General features: G+C 45.3%; 1 protein-coding gene across 1 annotated transcript in view; it reads right to left on the reverse strand.

The window, feature by feature from the left end:
• Nucleotides 1–23,039, reverse strand: part of FEM1C (fem-1 homolog C) — a 57,923-nt gene extending 34,884 nt beyond the window's left edge. The window contains exons 1-2 of the mRNA XM_063964154.1: nucleotides 22,796–23,039; nucleotides 20,934–21,632 (exon numbers count right to left, since the gene is read on the reverse strand). Coding sequence (XP_063820224.1) covers nucleotides 20,934–21,606 — 673 coding nt within the window. The 5' untranslated portion in view covers nucleotides 21,607–21,632; nucleotides 22,796–23,039. The remainder of the gene's footprint in view (nucleotides 1–20,933; nucleotides 21,633–22,795) is intronic.
• Between the last annotated feature and the right edge of the window lie 414 nt (nucleotides 23,040–23,453).

Raw genomic sequence — 23,453 nt, forward strand, 5'->3', positions numbered from 1 at the left:
TTTGAGGCAGTCCCCATCGATCCACGATCTGTGTGAAGACTTCTTGATGAAGTCCCCACTCTCCCGGATGCAGTTCATGCCTGCTGAGGAGTCCGCCTCCCAGTTGTACACCCCCGGGATGAACACTGCTGATAGTGCGCTTACATGGCCTTCCGCCCAGCGTAGAATCCTGGTCGCTTCTGCCATGGCCACTCTGCTCCTTGTTCCGCCTTGCCGGTTTATAAGAGCCACTGCCGTGACGTTGTCCGACTGAATCAGAACCGGTTTTCTCCGAAGCAATTCCTCCGCTTGACACAGGGCGTTGTATATGGCCCTCAACTCCAGGACGTTTATGTGGAGACAAGTCTCTAGGTTTGACCAGAGACCTTGGAAATTTCTTCCCAGTATTACTGCTCCCCAGCCTCGGAGGCTTGCGTCCGTGGTCACCAGGACCCAGTCCTGAATGCCGAACCTGCGACCCTCTAGCAGGTGAGCACTGTTCAGCCACCACAGGAGAGATACCCTGGTCCTGGGAGAGACAGGGTGATCCTTTGATGCATTCATAAATGGGACCCGGACCACTTGTCCAAGAGGTCCCATTGAAAGGTCCTCGCATGGAACCTGCCGAAAGGGATGGCCTCGTATGAAGCCACCATCTTCCCCAGGACCCGCGTGCAATGATGCACTCAAACCTTTTTTGGTTTTAAGAGGTTCCTGACCATGGCTATGAGCTCCTGAACCTTTTCGATCGGAAGAAAAACCTTTTTCTGGTCTGTGTCTAGAATCAGGCCCAAAAAAGGTCAGACGCGTTGTAGGGACTAGCTGGGACTTCGGTATATAGAGAATCCAGCCGTGTATCTGCAACGTCTTCATGGACAGAGACACACTGTCCAGCAACTTCTCCCGAGATCTCGCCTTTATGAGGAGATCGTCCAAGTATGGGATAATTGTGACCCCCTGCCTGCGCAGGAGCACCATCATTTCCGCCATTACCTTGGTGAAAATCCTCGGGGCCGTGGAAAGCCCAAACGGCAACGTCTGAAATTGGTAGTGACAGTCCTGGACTGCAAATCTCAGGAACGCCTGATGAGGGGGGAATATCGGAACATGAAGGTATGCATCCTTTACGTCCAGGGACACCATCCAATCCCCCCCTTCCAGGCTGGCGATGACCACCCTGAGTGATTCCATCTTGAACCTCTTCAAGTACAGGTTCAGAGATTTTAGGTTTAAAATGGGTCTGACCGAACTGTCCGGTTTCGGAACCACAAACAGGGTTGAGTAATATCCCTCTCCTTGCTGGAGATGAGGAACTGTGACAATCACCTGTTGAATATACAATTTTTGGATTGCCGCCAACACTAGCTCCCTCTCTGACGGGGAAGCCGGCAGAGCAGATTTGAAAAACCGGCGAGGAGGCAAGTCTTCGAATTCCAGCCTGTATCCCTGAGAAACAATCTCTAATGCCCAGGGATCCACCTGCGAGTGAACCCAGACGTGGCTGAAAAACCGAAGACAAGCCCCCACTAGATCTGCCTCCCCCCGGGTAGCCCCAGCGTCATGCGGTGGACTTTGCAGAGGCAGGGGAGGACTTTTGCTCTTGGGAACTAGCTGTGTGCAGCTTCTTTCCCCTACCTTTCCCTCTGGAAACAAAGGACGATCCCCGTACCTTTTTGTTTTTATTGGAACGAAAGGACTGCATTTGATAATGAGGTGCCTTTTTTGTATGCTGCGGGGGGACATAAGGTAAGAAATTCGACTTACAAGCCGTAGCGACAAGGTCCGAGAGGCCGTCTCCAAACAACTCCTCCCCTTTGTAAGGCAAGGACTCCATATGCCGCTTTGAATCGGCATCTCCCGTCCACTGTCGGGTCCACAAAAACCGCCTAGCAGAAATAGACATAGCATTTATTCTGGAGCTTAATAAACAAATGTCTCTCTGAGCATCTCTCATATACAAGGCAGCATCTCTGATATGCTCTATGGTCATTTGAATAGCATCCCTATCTAAGGTGTCAATCTCCGTAGATAAGAAATCTGCCCATGCCACAACCGCACTACAAACCCAGGCCGACGCCATAGCCGGTTTAGCAATAGTACCTGAATGAGTGTAAATGTGCTTCAAGGTAATTTCCTGCCTGCGGTCAGCAGGTTCCTTGAGGGAAGCCGTATCCTGAGAAGGCAGTGCCACCTTTTTGGACAAGCGTGTCAGCACCTTGTCTACTTTAGGCGAAGATTCCCAGCGTATCCTATCAGTTTGTGGAAAAGGATACGCCATAAGAATCCTTTTCGGAACTTGTGGTCTCCTATCCGGAGATTCCCAAGCCTTTTCGCACAATTCACTTAGTTCAAATGAGGATGGAAAGGTGACTTCAGGCTTTTTCCCTTTATACATGTGTACCCTCGTGTCAGGCACCGGGGGTTCTTCAGTAATATGCAAAACCTCTTTAATGGCAATAATCATGTACCGAATACCTTTTGCCACCTTCGGCTGTAATTTTGCATCTTCATAGTCGACACTAGAGTAAGTATCTGTGTCATCGATCTGGGATATGGTGCGCTTCTGAGACCCCGAAGGGCCTGGCGCCACAGGGACAGGCATGGACTGGCTACCTGACTGATCCCTAGCTTCTGCCTTGTCTAACCTTTTATGCAATAGATTAACATTTGCATTCAAGACATTCAGCATATCCACCGACGGCGACATGACATTCAAGCACTCCCCCTCCACATTAAGCGAGCCTTCCTCGTCAAACATGTCGACACACGCGTACCGACACACTTCACACATACAGGGAACCCCTTTCCTGAAGACAGTATCCCTGTCAAGGCCCTTTGGAGAGACAGAGAGAGAGTATGCCAGCACACACCCCAGCGCAATGATCCTGGAGACCAACAAAATGTTTTTCCCCAGCAGCGCTGTATAATATGTTATCCGCCAATTATGTGCCCCCCCCCCCTCTCTTTTAAACACCCCTTCACCGTGTGTAAGCAGGGGAGAGTCCGGGGAGCTTCCTCTCAGCGGTGCTGTGGAGAGAAAATGGCGCTGGTGAGTGCTGAGGGAGAAGCCCCGCCCCCTCGGCGGCAGGCTTCTGTCCTGCTCAAACTTACAAAAATATGGCGGGTGCTCTTTTATATACATGTACAGTGCCCACCTGTACGTGTATATTGTCTTTTGCCATAAGAGGTGTTTATATTGCTGCCCAGGGCGCCTCCCCCTGCGCCCATACAGTGACCGGAGTGTGTGAGGTGTATGGGAGCAATGACACACAGCTGCAGTGCTGTGCGTTACCTCCGTGAAGCTGAAGGCTTCTGCCGCCTGACGACTTCTGTCTTCTGTTCTTCTAGCTCTGTGAGGAGAACGGCGGCGCGGCTCCGGGGGTGGACGCCCAGTAAGAACCTGCGTTCACCCCCTCTGGAGCTAATGGTGTCCAGTAGCCGAGGAAGCAGAGCCTATCTTAGACAAGAAGGTCTGCTCCTCTCTCCTCAGTCCCTCGATGCAGGGAGCCTGTTGCCAGCAGTGCCCCTGTGAAAAAGTAGAAAAAGTAGAGAAAAAATCCAAACAAAAATGCTTTTAGGCAGAGAACTCAGGAGAGCTCTCTGCAGTGCACCCATCCTGCTCTGGGCACAGTGTAAAACTGAGGTCTGGAGGAGGGGCATAGAGGGAGGAGCCAGTGCACACCCAGAGTCCAAAGCTTTCTTAAAGTGCCCTATCTCCTGCGGATCCCGTCTATTCCCCATGGTCCTTACGGAGTGCCAGCATCCTCAAGGATGTTAGAGAAACCTCCATATGCTTTTTCGAATCCGCATCACCCGTCCATTGGCGGGTCCATAAGGATCGTCTCTCTGAAATAGCCATGGCATTGGCTCTGGAACCCAGCAACCCAATGTCCCTTTGAGCGTCTCTCATATACAAGACTGCGTCTTTAATATGGGCTAGAGTTAACAAAATAGCATCCCTATCTAGGGTATCAAGGTCAGCCGACAGGGTATCTGTCCAAGCTGCAACTGCACTACATACCCATGCCGACACAATTGCCGGTCTGAGCAAAGCACCAGTATGTGAATAAATAGACTTTAATGTAGTCTCCTGCCTGCGGTCCGCAGGGTCCTTGAGGGCCGCTGTGTCTGGAGACGGCAGCGCCACTTTCTTGGACAGGCGTGTTAAAGCCTTGTCCACAGTGGGAGAGGATTCCCAACATAACCTGTCCTGTGTAGGGAAAGGGTATGCCATATTAATTCTTTTGGGAATCTGCAGCCTCTTATCTGGAGTCTCCCAAGCTTTTTCAAATAACTCGTTAAGTTCATGAGATGGGGGAAAGTTTATCATCTGTTTCTTTCCCTTAAACATGTGTACCCTCGTGTCTGGAACACATCTCTTATTGCAATAATCATACACTGAATACTCTTTTTCACCTTAGGGTGCAATCTAGCTTCATCATAGTCGACACTGGAATTAGAGTCCGTGTCAGTATCTGTGTCCACAATTAGTGACAAGGGACGCTTTTGAGACCCCGACGGGCCCTGTGAGTCGGTCCAATCCGAGGATTGACCCCCTGATGCCTCCCTGGATTCAGCTTTATCTAGCCTCTTATGTAAAGATGCCACACTTGCATTCAACATATGCCACATGTCCATCCATTCCTGAGTCGGCACTACCGACGGGGACACACCACTCATCTGCTCCACCTCCTCCTTGGAGAAGCCTTCCGCTTCAGACATACAGACACGCACGTACCGAGACCCCACACACACAGGGATATACCTATAAGGGGACAAATCCCCAACCAGGCCCTTAGGAGAGACAGAGAGAGAGTATGCCAGCACACACCCAGCGCCAAACTGACACTGGAAAATCCAGACAGTGCTTTTTTATTATTATATAATGCCAATCTTCCCACTCACTGCGCTCCAATGTGCCCCCCTCCTCTTTTTCAGTCCTCTGAAGTGTTCAGCAGGGGAGAGTCCTAGGAGCCAGCGTTCTCTGCAGCCTCTGTGGAGAAAATGGCGCTGGTTAGTGCTGAGGGATCAAGCTTCGCCCCCTCCAGCGGCAGGCTTCGGTCCCTCTTCAATTTTAATAAAATGGCGGGGGATCATCTATTTGCTGCCTCCGCAGCCTAATGTGACCTTTTTTGCCCAAAAACTAGGTTTATTGCTGCCCAGGGCACCGCCCCCTGCGCCCTGCACCCATCAGTGCTTTCTGTGTGTCTGTGTGTGGGAGCAATGGCGCGCAGCGGTTACCTCATGAAGATCTGAAGTCTTCTGCAGCCTTTGACGTCTTCTTGCTTCTCATACTCACCCGGCTTCTATCTTCCGGCTCTGTGAGGAGGACGGCGGCGCGGCTCCGGGACGAACCCCAGGGTGAGTCCTGTGTTCCGACTCCCTCGGGAGCTAATGGTGTCCAGCAGCCTAAGAAGCAGAGCCTATCATTTAAGTAGGTCTGCTTCTTTCTCCTCAGTCCCACGATGCAGGGAGCCTGTTGCCAGCAGTGCTCCCTGAAAAGAAAAAAACCTAACAAAATTATTTTTTCCACAGAAAACTCAGGAGAGCTCTCTGCAGTGCACCTTTCTCCTCTGGGCACAGGATCTAACTGAGGTCTAGAGGAGGGGCATAGAGGGAGGAGCCAGTGCACACCCATACTAAAAGTTCTTTATAGGTGCCCATGTCTCCTGCGGAGCCCGTCTATACCCCATGGTCCTTACGGAGTCCCCAGCATCCTCTAGGACGCAAGAGAAAAAAAAATATTGGTCTTGCACTGATGAGGCCAAACTAGGCTAAAACTGATCGGTCAGCCGGTAGATTTTGTATGCCTAGTTCTAATACGGGTCTACTACCTTATGCAGGCTGTCGGGATCCCGGCGCCCAGGGTGAGCGCAAAAGAGCTCCTTGCGGGCTCGCCAACACACCACGCTATTTATTCTCCCTCCAGAGGTGTCGTGGACCTCCCAAGAGGGAGAATAGTTGTCGGTATGCCGGCTATCAGGATCCCGGCGCCGGTATGCTGAGCGCTGGAATCCCGACATCCGGCATATCAAGTGCCTCCTCTTTAATACACAATGGGGTGAGACATAAAAGATTCCTTCCTCCCCCTCCCCCCATAAAACTCCACCTTTTGGAACGGATTATTTGTATATAGCAATTATTATTCCTGCATCTACTAGGAAAGACAGATCACCTTTGAAAAAGCCAAGTGCGCTGTGATGTCTTCACAACTTACATAACTCAAACTCTGACCAGTCTGTGTTGTTGCCAAGTACACATTTTACAGACTGTACAAGCTTTCAGTGTTCTCAGTATGCAGACACACCCAGAGTAGGAATGAACCTGTACCTAAACCACAACCTAATGTACAGTACCCTGTTTATATAAGTTTGCCAAGTATTTCTCACAGTCCGTAACCTCTGCCATTGCAAGAAATTCTAGGAAACGGGCATCTAACTGCCAAATGTGTCAGCTGTTAAGTAACAGATCCAAATCTATAAATTAAAAACAAAAAAAAAAAAAAACAGCTTTAAAAACACAAACAGAATAAAGATTCATGTATTTTAATTTTAACATATAAAAAAAAAAAGTCACTTCTGATGCATTTGTATGAGAGTACCAAAAGTGACAGAAGTAAACAGGCCTGGGGAATATATCACTGGGATTTAAGGGCAATTCTCACATAGAAAGAAAGGAATGTTTAGTGACTCAATAGTTTCTATGGGTGTGAGGTGTGCAGCATGTGTTTAGTCATACAAGCACTTGCTGAGAATCCATTTTAAACAAACATATTGGGAAACTGCAGTTAAAGTGTTAGATATTCATTAGAAAGAGCCTTTTGTTTGTTGTCCCTTGTTTTGTAATCATTAGAAAAATGTGCAAAAAGTGCCATGGAAAAAGGGTTGCGGTGATGGCATTAGTTGCAGTGAGAAAGTGCCAAAGCGTTCGATACTGTACCACACATGAGACTTATCTACAAGCTACAAGAATCAGGGCTAGGAAGCACAATATGCACTTGGGTCAAAAACTGGTTAGATAATAGGAAGCAGTGCGTTGTGGTTAATGGATCTTTTTCAACTTGGACTGAAGTGCTAAGTGGTGTGCCGCAATGCTCAGTATTAGGACCGCTATTGTTCAATATTTTCATTAACGACCTAACAGAAGGTCTAGAGAGCATGGTGTCAATTTTTGCAGAGGATACCAAATTGTGTAAGGCTATAAATACAGAGGAGGATGCAGAGTCTCTTCAGAGCGACTTAGTTAAATTAGAAGCATGGGCAGCCAAATGGAGAATGCGCTTCAACACAGACAAGTGTAAGGTAATGCACTGTGGTAACAAGAACATAAATTACACCTACCTACTAAATGGGGTAAAATTAGGGGATTCTGTACTGGAAAAGGACTTGGGTGTCCTCATAGATAGCAAGCCAAGCAGTAGTACCCAAAGTAGGACTGCAGCAAAGAAGGCTAATAAGATATTAGCATGCATAAAACGGGGTATTGATGCTAGGGACGAGAGTATTATACTCCCGTTATATAAATCACTAGTGAGGCCACACCTTGAATACGGTGTACAATTCTGGGCACCGTACTACAAAAAGGATATCCTGGAGCTTGAAAAGATACAGAGGAGGGGGCGACCAAACTAATTAAGGGCATGGAGACGATGGAATACAAGGAAAGGCTTGAAAGACTAGGCATGTTTACATTGGAAAAGCGGAGACTAAGAGGGGATATGATCAACATCTACAAATATATAAGGGGACAATACACAGAGCTTGCGCGGGACCTGTTTTTGGTTAGATCAACACAGAGGACTCGTGGACACTCGCTCAGGTTAGAGGAGAGGAGATTCCGCACAATACGGCGTAAAGGCTTTTTCACGGTAAGGACAATACATGTTTGGAATTCCCTGCCCGAGGGAGTTGTAATGGCGGAATCTGTCAACACCTTTAAGAATGGGTTAGATAAATTCCTAATGGATAAGGATATCCAGGGGTATGGTGCATAGTCATGCATTATAGTTACTATAAATAGGGATAAAAACGTCTGACAGCAGCATCAGTCAGAAATTTTAGTCAAATCATCATGCATAGGAGACCACAAATAGGTTGAACTCGATGGACAATTGTCTTTTTTCAACCTCAGATACTATGTATGTTACTATGTATGTAAAGTGTGTGGTTATGGCGCCATGACTGTACACCAATAGTGGCTTTTGGTGGTGTGAGAAAATAGATTAAAATGACTGAAAACTGGCTCAATGGGGCCAGTTCAATTGTGGCGTGCTCCACCTGCTAGCAGTCTAAAGGAATGTGTGTATCAAAGCTATTCAATTGTTTCTCCGATAAAGGCCCATAAGCCACGTCAGTCTCATTTACTCTCGAAGCGCGCGCGTGTATGTATGTGTGTTAGTTTAGGTGTAAAAAGTCTGGGTTCGAGCACCCATTCAATCACTTTAGACGGGTAAACCCGGGGCTGTCATGCGCCTTATCTGGTAATAGGCTTCTGACCAGAACAACAAGACACCCTTCTTAATGCCCATTAAAGTGGCGTTAACGCGGGTTGACACACAGAATCCATAAAAAGTTTAGCATTTTGCGTGTTGATAGGGTCACAGCACCCGTTAACCCACTAGTTAATCTGGGATTTTTTTCAAGCCACTTAGGCTAGTGAAAAAAAATCCACGATAACTCCTGCCTTTAGGGCTAAGTGGATAGGTTCCCATTCATACAGATGCAGAGCAACAGAATCGCCCCCTAAGAGGTTTATTGTCATTAACGCTAAAGTCTTTTAATGGTTCTTAAAGGGGTCCTTCAAATAGTCCTTAAAAGGAGTTAGGAGGTGCATATTAGAGTAGACAGTGATTTACACATTTAAGATGATGCCATCTCCTTATTCCACAAAAATAAATAATCAGCAGGATTGCATGGAAGCCTCTGCAGAAGTTATTTTTAAGGCTGGTGTTACCACGCAAGAGACATCCTGGTCAGGTAACAGGATTCCAAATCAGAAAGAGCTGATCCTTGCTGGACTCCCTTCTGAAGTCATCCAGCCTCTGCCACTAGAAATCTCTGCACTATACAAGTATGTACTTCAACTGAAATGGGGAGCGATCGTATGCAGCTACTTCTAAGTATATTAGGCAATACATAACTTTAAATAGAAAAAGAAAATAGCAAACTTTCCAGGGGCCATCTTTAATAAACTAAAATCACTAATAAAATATATTAGGCACTTCTAAACGCCTATTAACATTGAAATTTAACTTTTCAAATATGACAAATGAAGGTATAAGTGTTCAATGCAGCTCCAACAGGGTCATAAAGCAGCGTCATATTTCCTCCCCACAGCATCAGACAGCTGAAGCCTAGTCCGCATGTTTAGGACAGTGTTAACTAGATCCAATATACAGATGTAGCCACGTTCATCGCAGCTACATCCAGGAACACTCGCTCGTCCTTTAAATCTACCCCATTCGAGTCTAAGGTGTGCACACGCCACATTCACTTTGAATGGGACGGTAAAAGACGCAGCTCGGCACATTTAGCACGCGCCTAGCTGTGCTGGGAGTGCACGTAGCCATCAGATGTAGCCATGATAGACATGGCAACATATGTAGGTCACACAGCTCAGACATTAGTGGTACTGTCCCAGTGTATGAAGCCATCAATAAACCCGCACTTTTCTGTAAAGGAGGTCTGCCTGCCTGTTCATCAGACTCTGCCTGCTCCATATGAATAGTACTTTATTACATGACTATTAGCTGTATAAGGGAAAGAAGGCATGAAGAACATATTTATTAAGTAGAACACTTGTTATTTCAGATAGATCAGCTCAGAATACATATTACCTTTGACACATTACATTTCAAATAGTGGCTTTATTTGCTTGTTAACTTCTTATGAACGAATTACAGTTTTTAATTAAATCCTGCATTCCCGACAACTCAAACAAGCAGAAATTGCATCCACCCAATGTTATCTGTTGCGGGCTAGGAAAGCAAATTTGCTGTTAAGGATCAATTCAAACGTTTTTCTGGCCGCCCAAATGCCAAATAGATGGGATTTAGCCGCGAATGGCTGCTGATCCCATCTAAAGTGCTGGTCAGTGCACCCAAACGCCCGTGATTAAACCACAGACTTTTCACACATTTCTTCTCGCCGCCTCTGGAGGAAGCTATAAGAAAGATCTCTCCTGAATTGGCATTTTGCACCCCCTAGTAGTAGCTGCAGGGGAAAACAATGGAATCTCCTCTTTTCACTATTTTGAATGGAAAGTAAAGCGTAAAATAAGCTTAATAAACGCAAGACAGGGCAAAAAAAAAAAAAGACAAAATAATAAAATGACTTTACACATTAATCTGAAAGTCATAAGTACTCTATGGATTACAGGTTAACTGGGTCTTTTATATGGGATGCAGTTAATATGCTGGCTGTCGGGATGCCAGCGTTCAGGAGACAGACGCCAGAATCCCGACAGCCGGTGAAACACATGAAATCCCACCTGCCGCACGGGATACCCACTCGGTTGGTGGGTCCACGCCACCAACCAAACGTGAATAGAACCTGTGGCGAGCAAAGAGAGCCCGAAACGTGGCGAGAGCAGCAAGCCCACAAGAGGAATTGCAGTCTCGCTGTCGGTATACTGACAGCCGGCATCCCGTCTGCCGATAAATCATTAAGGACCCTTTTAATATATCTATTATTTATAAGCACATGCTCAGTCAAAAGAAATGTGCGGCTTTAGTTAAGTTGAATAGGTCAGCAACAGTTTGGCACAATACTTGTGACATCATGGCTGTCTTCCATGACTACAGCCGCAAGAGCCAGTCTGCTTGTGTGTATAAGATATAAAGGCAAGTTCACACATGCTTTGTCTCCACTCCACCCCCCCCCCCCATGACTGATGTACATAATCCAGGGACTGAATATTAGTAGACTGCACCAAAAAAGTGTAATATTGTTTCCCTTACAAGGCCCAACAAGAAGAAAAAGATTTACTTTGATATTAATATGCTATTTAAACACGGACATATCTGTCCCTTAAAAATAGAAGATTGCTAGCATAGTTTCAAGTAGAATGCATTGCTGGTGTCATTGTTGCTTTGTAAAACCAGGGAAACATGTTTGATAATGCAGATATCAAATCTCTCCCGTCTTAATGGAGTTAAAAAAAAAAAAGGCTGCGCTAAGAGTACTGTACATAAGGTAGAAGCAGACAGTAAACTGAATGATTGCTTTCTTTTTCCGAATCTTTTAAATACTGTGTAAATAACAGACTTCTGCCCCCAGAGAAGGAGTCTGACACACGAAGCACAATGGCAAATTATTACCATTATATTTTGCTGGAAAATCTGATTCTTTCAGCGCTGTGCAGTTAATGAATATTCATGTATCAGTGCTCAGGTCATAAAGACAGAGGTAGTAGGAAATCCTACACAAGACTACTTTATTATAAAAGACTTGTTCAGAATGGCAGCAATTCAATTACAGGTGTAGTACACAATGGGGCTGATTCAATTGTTTGCTGCACTTTCTGCTGGGCTTAAACAACTGGCGAATATCGAAACTATTCAATAGTTGCTCCGATCAGACGCCAGTTAAGGCGCCTAACAGCTCCTGGTTTAGCCGCACAAATCGGCTAAACCAGTCTAAAGTGCGTGAATAGATTTCCAAAGTTCGGGTACTCTGGGTGCTCAAACCAGATTTTTTTTTAACCCATTTTCGGAGGTTGTGAACGCCCGGCTTATGGCCGTCTATCGGAGAAACAACCGACTAGCTCCAATAGACACCTATTACTATAGATGACCAACAGGGGGTGAGTGCAACAAATGAATAGGCCTCAATGTGCCATTCCGGAGCAGCACATCGCAAGTTTTCGTTCCCATCCCATAGAGGTGCACAGGAAATCTGCGATGTCGGTGGTGCAATCATAGCTGCCTGATATCTGTGCAGTGGCAGCACATCACATGTATTTGAACTGACCCCAGTGTGTCATTTAATAAAGTGGTAGAGGCAAAACGTATGGTATCTCATTAGAAAACATTGGGGGTCATTCAGAGTTGTTCGCTCGTTGCCAATTTTCGCTATGCTGCGATGTGTTGCTAAATGCGCATGGTACGCAGCGCGCATGCGCTTAGTTATTTATTTGCTGTTGATCCTGCGGCGCTTGTCAGTTGCACTGCTGATCGGTGAGTGATTGACAGGAAAGGGGCGTTTCTGGGTGGTAACTGAGCGCTTTCCGGGAGTGTGCTAAAAAACGCAGGCGTGTCAGGGAAAAACGCAGGAGTGTCTGGAGAAACGGGGGAGTGGCTGGCCGAACGCAGGGCGTGATTGTGATGTCAAACCAGGAACTAAACGGACTGAGGTGATCGCAATCTAGGAGTAGGTCTGGAGCTACTCAGAAACTGCAAGAATATTTAGTAGCAATTCTGCTAAGCTAAGATACACTCCCAGAGGGCGGCGGCCTAGCATGTGCAATGCTGCTAAAAGCAGCTAGCGAGCGAACAACTCGGAATGAGGGCCATTACCCGAATATTAACACATTGGAGAAACTCTCTGGAGGAGATTTAATGGTTTACCCCCACTGCTACCATTTGGAAGGGGGCAAAACAGTAATTGTGTTGTTGCTCCACTCGGGAGTCCATTAGGCACGGAAGAGACATTGATTATTACTGCCTCTTGAGGTGCTCAGAGGAAATGTGGGAAGAGTCCGCTAATTAGGTGCGCTAACCAGGACTTTGGACGGGATTAGCTGCTATTTGGCGTCCTTTGCCATGGTCGGGAATAATGGTCTTTCCCACAACAGGAATCATGTACTATTTTATTAACATATAACTTCTAGCGTAACAAGAAAAGCTTCTGTTACACAAGTGTTTTCTTTATATCATTCTGCCTCCACAAAAAAATGCTTTATTCACTTCTCTCAGAAAGCAGTGCAGAGCCCAAAGAACACATATAATCAATAATTTTGAACGTCATCCACCAAAATACTTTTATACATGTCATGAACAAGTCACTTAATTACAAAAAAAATAAAAAAAATACCAGGTTTAACAAGTATGATATATAAACAGATAAATCGGTAAAAAATGATCCTGTAGTACTGCTGACAAGTCAGTTTAGTTTTGCTCCAAGCCAGTGGATAGGAGTTGGCCAGTCTGTAACAGAAATTTGGCAGTGACCTGTGAGTAACTTAAAATGAAATGTTCCACTAAGTGCTGTGACATATATATCCCTCTAGGTCAGGGTTGGACAAGGTAGCCAATGTGCCTCAGAAATCACTGGTGGCACCTAACCTTTTAGTCTCATTATGGGGTCAACTCAATTAGGAGTTATGCGAGATAGTGGCACGTTTGGATGCAGTGTATGGACAATGGGGGTAATTCAGAGTTGATTAGAGCAGCAAATTTGTTAGCAGATGGGCAAAACCATGGGGGTGATTCTGACTTGATCTTAGCTGTGCTAGATTGAGCACAGCTACGATCAGGAACACAGACATGCGGGGGTACGCCCAGCACAGGGCTAGTCTGCCCCGTCGCAGAAGTGCAACAGCATCGCACAGCGGCGATGCTTTTGCACTTCAGGAGTAGCTCCCGGCCAGCGCAGCTTTTGCGTGCTGGCCGGGAGCTACTTGTCGATGCCTGGGTCGCAGCAGCTGCGTGCGACGTCACGCAGCCGCTGTGGCCCACCCCCCGCATGGTCCGGCCATGCATTGGTTGGCCGGACCGCGCCCACAAGACGGCCGAACGCAGCTGTGCCGCCCCCTCCCGCCCAGCGACCGCCTCTGCCTGTCAATCAGGCAGAGGCGAACGCTAGGCAATGACAGCCGTCGGCTGTCAGCCATGCGCTGGAAGCGCAGTTCTGACCTAATCGCTGCAGCGAGCAATCAGGTCAGAATGACACCCCCTACCCCCATGTGCACTGCAGGAGGTGCAGATAATAACATGTGCAGAGTTAGATTTGGGTGGGGTGTGTTAACACTGAAATCTAAATTGCAGTGTAAAAATAAAGCAGCCAGTATTTACCCTGCACAGAAACAATATAAACCACCCAAATCTAACTCTCTCTGCAAATGTTATATCTGCCCCCCCTGCAGTGCACATGGTTTTGCCTATCTGCTAACAAATTTGCTGCTACGATCAGGTCTGAATTAGGCCTAATGTGCAGGAATCCTACACATACACTATGCACCCTTATGAGGCTGCAAGATAAAATGCTGATGTAGAGGTGACCTAGGATGCCGTTGCCAGAGTTCAAATGCAGTCACATTGCCAGTAAACCACCCCCATCATGTCAAACAAAAGCCCATCTTCCCTGGCTCCCAGAAATATTCTACTGGCTACTAGAGTTCACTGGCTGGCTGCTGAATTGTACATTTATCCACCTTAACTTTAGTTCTGCAAATAATGATCTAATAATTTTATTCACATCTCTACCACAAACTCTTACCCCCTATCCTGTGCCCTCTGGAATGCCTGAGCTGTTTCTAACAAACTGATCCCCACTTATGACCTTTTCATCTCTAACTCCCTGCACCTACTAGCCATTACTGAAACTTGGATTACTCACTCTGACACTACTTCTCCTGCTGCTCTCTCTGCTGGGGGCCTCACATTCACACCCCGACCTGCGGGTTGCCATGGTGGTGGTGGTGTTGGGGTCCATTTACCTTCTAGTTACTCCTACCAACTCATACCCCCAGAACCATCCCTTACAGTCTCTACAATTGAGGTCCATGCTATAGGCCTCTTCCAACCTGACCATCTTAGAGTAGCTGTCATTTAACACCCCCCCTGGCATTGCCTCCAAATTCCTTAACAACTTTGCTTCCTGGCTTCCTCACATCCTCTCTTCTGACATTCCTTCCATTATCCTAGGCGATTTCAACGTCCTTATCGATATCCCCCCAAAAATCCCGTCTCTAAACTCCTTAACCTCACATCTTCACTTAGTCTCTCCCAGTGGACCTCCTCACCCTACTATGTGAATGGGAGCTCACTGGATCTGGTTTTCACTCACCGTTGTGATATTTCTGATTTCTCCAACTCCCCATTTCCCCTCTCTGTCCACCACCTGCTCTCTTAACTTATCTCTCTCTGCTTCCCCATCTCTACCTCCTAAGGCCAATATCACTAAGCGTAACATTGAGGCTATTGACACCACATTCCTATCCTCCCTGTTTGACTCACTTCTCTCTCATGCCCTGAACAAGCCACTTCCCTATACAATGCATCCCTTACTTCTGCTCTTGACTGTCGCTCCACCAAACACTATTCACCGTCACAAATTAACACCTTAACCCTGGCACACCAAATGCACCAGATATCTGCAAAAATGCTCACGTACTGCTGAGCAAAACTGAAGAAAATCACGCTCTTAGACAGACTTACTCCATTTCAAACTTAAGTTCTCATCCTTCAGTGCTGCTCTTTCCCTTGCTAAACAGTCATACTTCAAGAACCTCATCTCCTCCCAGTCTTCCAACCCCCGCCGCCTCTTTGCCACTCACAACTCACTCCTCTGCCCACCTTGTCTCCTCACTCTCTGCTCTTGAGCTTGCCACTTACTTCACATCCAACATTTACTCCATATGTCAGGACATCACATCACACCAGATCATCAGCAACAAGCCACCTCCTATCCCTTACCACCCCTCTCACCAACTCTGACATATTTTCTCCCATGTATCTGGTGAGGAAGTCATGGCCCTCATCTGTTCCTCCCCCCCACACCACCTACCCACTTGACCATATCCCCTCCCGCCTCCTCCGCTACCTCTCTCCTTCTGCCTGTTCCCATCTTTACCACCTTCTCAATCTCTCAGCAGGCACTGTCCCCTCTGCCTTCAAGAATGCAGTTGTCTCTCCTATTCTTAAAAAAACCTACCCTTGACCCAAACACTCTCTCCAACTATTGACCCATCTCTCTCCTCCCTTTTGCCTCCAAAGTACTTGAGCATAGTCTACAACCACCTTACTTTCCCGACACTCACTGCTTAACTCATTCCAGTCTGGCATCCGTCATCTCCACTCCACTGAAACTGCCCTTACAAAAGTCTGCTATGACCTCCATGCTGCCAAATCTAAGGACCACTACTCTCTGCTGCTTTTGATACTGTGGACAACCCTCTCCTTCTGCGAATTCTTCACTCCATTGGTCTGCATGATACTGCCCTCTCTTGGCTGTCATCCTACCTCTCTGACCATTCATTCTCTGTCTCCTCTCATGACTCCACCTCCTCCCCACTTCCACTAAATGTATGTGTCCCAAGGTTCTGTTCTTGGTCCTCTCCTTTTCTTTCTCTCTATACGTCCTCTTTAGGTGAACTCATTAGTTCTTTTGACTTCCAATATCATCTCTATGCTGATATGCAAATCTATCTTTCCTCCCCGGATCTCTTCCCCGCTCTCCTCACTCGTATCTCCAACTGTCTCTCTGCTATCTCTTCTTGCATGTCCCTGCGCTTTCTTAAACTTAACATGTCTAAGACTGAGATGATCATCTTCCCAACCCCTCCCACAATTTAATTATTTAATTATCTATTGATGGCATATCTATCTTCTCTAGCACCCAAATGCGCTGTCTTGGGGAAATCCTCGATTCCTCCCTCTCCTTCAAAACCACACATTCAGCACCTCTCACAAACCTGTCATTTTCTTCTCAAAAATATTTCCAGGATCAGACCCTTTCTGACCCAGGATGCTACCAAGACCCTTATCCACTCACTGGTCATCTCCAGACTGGACTATTGTAATCTACTCCCGACTGGCATGCCTGACAAATGCCTCTCGCCACTCCAATCTATACTCAATGCTGCAGCCCGGCTCATCTTCCTCACCAAACACACTACGTCCACCTCCCCTCTCCTACAAGCCCTTCACTGGTTTCCCTTCCAGAATCCATTTCAAGCTACTCAAACTCACCTACAAAGCCCTCACCCAATCCTCTCGCATTTACATCTCTGACCTTATCTCCCTTTACACTCCCACCCATCCTCTTCGCTCTGCTAATGCACGCCACCTCTCCTGCCTACCGATTACTTCCACCCACTACCACGATATTTCACTTGCTGCTCCCTTTCCCTGGAATTCCCTACCTCTCCCCCTCAGACTCTCCACAAAACTTCACACAGGCTCTCAAGACCCACGTCTAAACCAAACCCAGCCAAATCTCATCCTAACCCTCTGTTCCACACTGTCTACCCAATCTATGTCACCTCTGTCTGCTGCCCCTCCCCTTTAGAATGTAAGCTCTCACGAGTAGGGCCCTCTTCCTTTCTATGCTTAGCCTTTTCTTACTTTAATAATCTTCAACGGCACTAAATCCCAGTTTTCTGCCACCGTGATACTTATTTCAGTGTCAACTGCTGATGTAGCTATGTTTATTTACCATGAACTTGTCCTAAATTGCCTTTAACTGTAAGTAGCTGTTTTGAGTATTTGTTTATGTACTCTGTAATTGGGCGCTGCAAAACCTTTGTGGCGCCATATAAATAAAGGATAATAATAATATTATTATTATTATTATTATTATTAAGTAGGTCCCTCTTCCTTCCTATGCTTATCCTTTTCATACTTCAATAATCTTCGACAGCACCAAATCTTGTGGTTTTCTGCCACCCTGATACTTATTCCAGTGTCATCTGCTGATGTAGCTACTTACCCTGTACTTGTCCTATATGGTCTTCAACTAAGTTGCTGTTTTCCTGTTTTGATTATTCGTTTATGTACTCTGTAATTGGGACCTGTGGAAACCTTGTGGCGCCATATAAATAAAGTTGAATAATAATAATAATAATAATAATATTATTAGATATACCTACATATTTCAAACTACAAGTTTGGAACATAAAGTGAAGTGAAACTATACTTAATAGTGCCAGAGGATCAAGGTAGTTCATAAAAGGACACTGGATTGCAGTAAAGCTGTTTACATGTTTTACTACTGGCATCAGTTTGCCAGTAGAAGAAATTTAAAGTGAGCAATACTTTAATGATACTGTATTGTAGACCTGTTCTTGCACTGCCTTGAGGGAGATAACCAGCATAAAAAGATCCCTCCCGCCAGTCTGAGACCCAGGTGTTCGTACATTCAGCCATTTCTCCCAGAGCTCTGCCTGTCTGATCATACTAGACTAGTGGTGTCAACAATTTATACTTCAACGATTCACACTAGTGAATTATTTATTAGTTATTTTTATTGAATGCCGATGAAATAAGTCCCAACTTCCCACCCCACCACTGTAATCCTGGTTCTATAGAGCTGCAGATCGCTGCAGCACATGCACAAAATGCGATTTACCAACCTGGCCCCATAAGTGGATGGCTATTTTGGATGAGATTCAGATATTTGCACTCAGTCTGTATCACTTACTGCATCACTGGGACAATCATCTAGAATGGTCTATACATACAGATGTCAAAATTTCAAGGTTAGAGGATCTGATGTACTCAAATACCATTAATGTCCTAGGAGGAGATTCAAATCTTCACACAGCCACAATACTTAATGGGCGCCCGACAGACTACCGGTAATTTCATTGTTCCAGATGCCCATGATCACGTTTATCGCGCCCAATTATACCAGGTTTAGCTGCGTATAGTGGCTAAACGCCTGGTTGGGGTGCCCAAACCACAGAGTATTCTCATATTTCTACTAGCCACCTCAGGAGGCTGCAAGCAGAAATGTGCCCTCCCACGTGGGCCGAGCAGAGCAACAACTGAATTGCTCCGTCAGGCACCCACAAGTGGCAGCCACAGGGGAAAACAATTTAACCCCCCCCCCCTCCCCCCAAGATTATATTAACTGAGTATTTAAAAAAGAAAGGGGAAAATTTAAAAAAAAAAAAAAAAAGCACACTGGAAGGTATTTTACAAGCTTGTAAATCTGTGTCAAGAAGTTGCAATCAGCTACATACTGTAGCAATACCAGGTTGTGTTTGTTGTCCTTTTTAGGCATGGTACAGTATGTAGGTATGTGATAATCCTGGTCCAGATGCCAAAGGACTACAGATTTGTAGGAAATGTTCTGGGAGTCCCTTTACGGAGAGAAATTATCAATCTGTAGTTATAAAGAAATCACTGTTTTTTTTACCCATTAAAACATCTGTTACAAAATATTTTATACTATTTAGTAAAAAACACTAACAATTTTTTTATATTGCAATCTTGGCACATAAAAGTAGATATCCCGCTAGGTTGTTTCAGCAGGTTGCCTTAATCTGCACATTTTAGAAATTAAGAAATGCTCCCTGCCTGTATGCAATCCTAGCTGAGGGATGTGTGGCTGAAGGTGCATACACACGGTGCAATGTAATAGTACGATTTTGACTATACACAGTCAAAATTGTAAGGAAAGTTAGTGCAAATCGCACCTTATGTACACAGCGTGCTCCCGTGGGATCGGTATCACAAGAAAAGATTGCCTTGCCTGCACAGTCTATCTTTACTGCATTGTGTACAATCTAGTACATCGTATAGTCAAAATAGTATAATCTCAAGTAAAGATAGTCAATATCGGTGGTTCAGGGCTCCGGGGAGTTCAGGGGAAATCGCAGAGTCAAAATCGGAGATAGTCAATATTTAATTGTGTATGTATCTTTAGTCAGGGAGACAGTCACTGGAAGCACATGGCAGGCATGGCCCTCTACTTCCATGGTGCGCTCTCCTGAAACAAGTTACCCTCTGCAGATCCTTTGCCCCTCTACAAGCGCTCTGTCTCAGAGGAATGGCTCTAGAGAGCTGTGGTTGGTCAAAGGCTAAAGGCATACCACTCTGTTTGCATTAGAGACCCCGCCTATGTATGACCCAGATGTGGTCATAACTGCCCTCTGATCACATCGCTGACCATATGTCCCTCTCTTATGACAACATTATTCGCTGCTGGAGTGCCTCCCCTACCCTGCTGCATCCAGGTTTGTTAAGCTGTTTAGTCTGAAGGGGCATGTTGGGTGTCTAAAAGAGCAATGACGGGGAATGTGGGGTGGTATGATGGCATGTGGTGAAGGCTGAAAAGCACTGAAGGGGCTTTTGGAGGGTTGAATGGGAAGCATTTGAAAAGGATATATATATAATGCTTTGCCACACATTAGTGCCTACAAGTCAATACACATCCAAACGTTTGCCCTTTAAAATGAAAATATGCCATCGTTGCAGATCAGCCCCCTGCCCAAACAAAATCCTAGAATTAACACTATAAAAGGACCCTTATACTTCAAAATGTCAGTCTAAACTCAGGACAGTATCATTTCCACCATCCCAGTAATTACAGAAGCTAAACAATGGAGGATTGTGTCTACAACATAATACACCGAGGAATGCGTTACATGTAGAACCGTGGACTTCAATGTGACTCAAAACACAAAAGCCAAAATGCACACACAGGCATAATGTATGCATTTACACACAAAGATCTTCAACTAGTATACCAACTTGCTCAGCCGCTTTCTCTATAAATTCTTCCAGCTGCTGCTGTCTCCTGTAGCTAGCTGCTAGATGAGGCATCATGTCCAAGACTAGGTCTAGATTACCAAGTTCCTGCTACTGATCAGGTAAAACTTGACACCAACACCTATACTCAGCTGCCCCATACATAGTATTTTTAACAACATGTCTAAAAGTGCAACATATATTATTACTGCGAGCGTCACTCAAACTGTAAACCTTACCAACACTGCATGCCAACAGAAGAGACCATAAATGCAGAAAAGTTATGTTGGATATTATTTGCATATATGAAGAACAATGCACTTTTTATATTTCCAGAAAATTGCACTAAGCCACAGTTTACTGTATTTTCTAAGTCATATGTTAATGTAACACTTATGTAGTTATAGGTAGAAAATAGTGGCACTGTAAAAATGGCACATCTTAATTTGTAACATTTTATGAATGGAACACAAAATAAGATCTTCCTAGAGGGCTCCTGTAGAAATACATGTCAAACACTTAACTGAATTTATACATTTACCTTTCACACTTTTCCTATTAACATCGGCCCCTTTCTCAAGCAGGAATTGGGCTATCTCTTTGTGACCTTTATAGCAGGAGATCATCAGACAAGTGTGCCCATGACGGTTGGCAACTTCCAAGTCAGCTTTGTGCTCTACTAGATACTTCACAATCTCCAGGTGCCCGTCAAAGCAGGCTGCTCGCAAAGGAGTGGAGTTGGTGAGGGTTGTGTTGTTGACGGAAGCTCCGTGATCCAGTAATGACTGGACCACTTTAAGGTGCCCAGCAGCAGATGCAGCCCAGAGTGGTGGTGCCCCTTCTATGGTCTCGCCATCAAAATTCACAGATCCACCAATCTCCACAGAGGCACTACACTGATCTAACAGGTAATCCACCATGTCTAGGTGGCCATATCGGGCGGCCATTAAAAGTGGTGTTGCCCCATTGGTTTTCTCTGACATAAGGGTAACAACTTCGTCTTTGGCCTTGTTTTCCAGCAATTTGGAAAGAAGGCGCAACTTGCCATCGCGAGCAGCATTGAACACTGCCGTCTTTAGATCCATGGCTGCTCTACTGTGTGACAAGCTTGTGGGTGTTCGAGAGCAAATCTGTTTCAATGACAGAAATAAATTTCCAAGAAAGGCACAAGAGAGAAATGTGTGAAATTCTGTCCGTTGTCTCAGGAGAAGCATAAATAAGGGCTCACAGATTCATAAAGCTAGACAAAGAGGAAAAAAATAAGGGTTAGCATGTTCAAATTAACAAATATATCTTAAGATTTCAGCATCTCAACTAACGGTGTGATGAGGATTGTGTTATTTAACAGCAGATCTACAGGCTTCATGCAATGATTACAAATAGTCATACAAACTCCAAAAGCAAGAAGTTATAATACTGCACTCATACATAGATGTGGTCAGTTGCTGTATCATGTTTTCATCGAGTTGTATTGATAATAGACAGCACAATAACTGACCAATCATTGGCCAGATCTTTAGTCATGGACCCAGTTCCTGTTTTCCAATCTGCAATTAAAACCCTCATTTGTTCTAGATTACACTATAGCAGATTTAAGACTACATAATTCTGTATTTGGCTTAGTATGCATGTCCATAGAAACTAGCAATAGTTTTGTTTTAGTCATGATATGGTGATTGACTTACATGTCATATTTCAGTGGGAAGCTGTAATAAGATAATATACCAGTATCAAAAAACACATGAAATGTGCAGGAGTAAGAATATATTTAAAGTCATGCAACAATGCCATAATTCCATATCTGTCCCAAATGTATTAACTTATATTAATATGATAAGAAATAATATTAAACTGATTAGGCAATATAATTCATATTCTATGAGTTACACACTACAACACATAGCCACACATTTACAGTACCTTCCAAAAACATAAACTAGAGAATGTAAGCGAATATTATAAACAGAATAAGCCCCATTGTCAGCCACAGGTGTCGCTGATTGCCTATGGATAGGGGTCAGACACAATAATGTTACATAAATATATGTAACCAAAAATTCAGGAAAACTTTAATGATGATGTACCGAAGAGGTAACCCTGTTTAGGCACAGACAATATTACACAAAGACACTAGATAACAGGAACCAACACACAGGAATATTATACAGACCAGGAGACATACATTACAATGCTACATATACAGGAAGCACTGATTGCTTATACAGCGTATAGAAAGATCACGAAGGTGTATGTTCAAGTAGGAGTTAGCCAGCATCATCTTAGATCAGATGATAAATATGTGTCAGAGCGTGCTGTGATCACTAGCTATACAGGACACGACTATAAATCATCTCCACCCTAATGTAAATATCTAACACAGGAGCTGGGACAGGAGATCATTACCACGGCCATGGTTGCTGCTCCTGGCCCCAAGTCTCCCCCCCGGACGGTGGCTGCCGACTGAAGCCTCCGCAGCGCTGCTGCCGGTGTGACGGTGCAGGCGGAGCTCTCCTCCGTCTGATAGGAAGCGTATCTAACTTGCTAGCCGCCGTTGGACTCCAGAAGGAACAGCCACAGCCAATGAGAGCTGAGAGGCGGGGAGCGTGGGTGACACATGCGTGCTCGTGCCAGCGCATAGTGACGCTCTGCCGTCTAAAGTTTGGTTGACACAGCAGCGGCTGCAGCGCTGAGTGGTTGGGTGGAGGAAGAGGACAATGGGGTGTGGGGGGAGGGGAGTGACGTCACGCTGGGGCAAGGAGTATGTGTGTACATTACAGTGTAACAATAGTGGCGGAATATTAGGGATTACGAGTCTGGGAGGAAGTTCTAGTGATGGAGTATTAGTTTATAATAAGGGTTAGTCGCAGATGTATAGTTTGGCGATGTGTGCAGGGGAAATACAACAGGCATTAGTGTAATTGGAGGCTGAGTATATGACACGTGTGCAAAAATAAAACCAGTCAGCTTTTGAAGAATTACTTAATTCAACTTTGCACTGTTGGCCTTTTACAGCTGGAAACCCATAAATCACCTTAATACTACCTGTATTGTTGCAACCATG

The sequence above is a fragment of the Pseudophryne corroboree genome, chromosome 1, assembly GCF_028390025.1.
Source record: "Pseudophryne corroboree isolate aPseCor3 chromosome 1, aPseCor3.hap2, whole genome shotgun sequence".
Classification (NCBI taxonomy): domain Eukaryota; kingdom Metazoa; phylum Chordata; class Amphibia; order Anura; family Myobatrachidae; genus Pseudophryne; species Pseudophryne corroboree.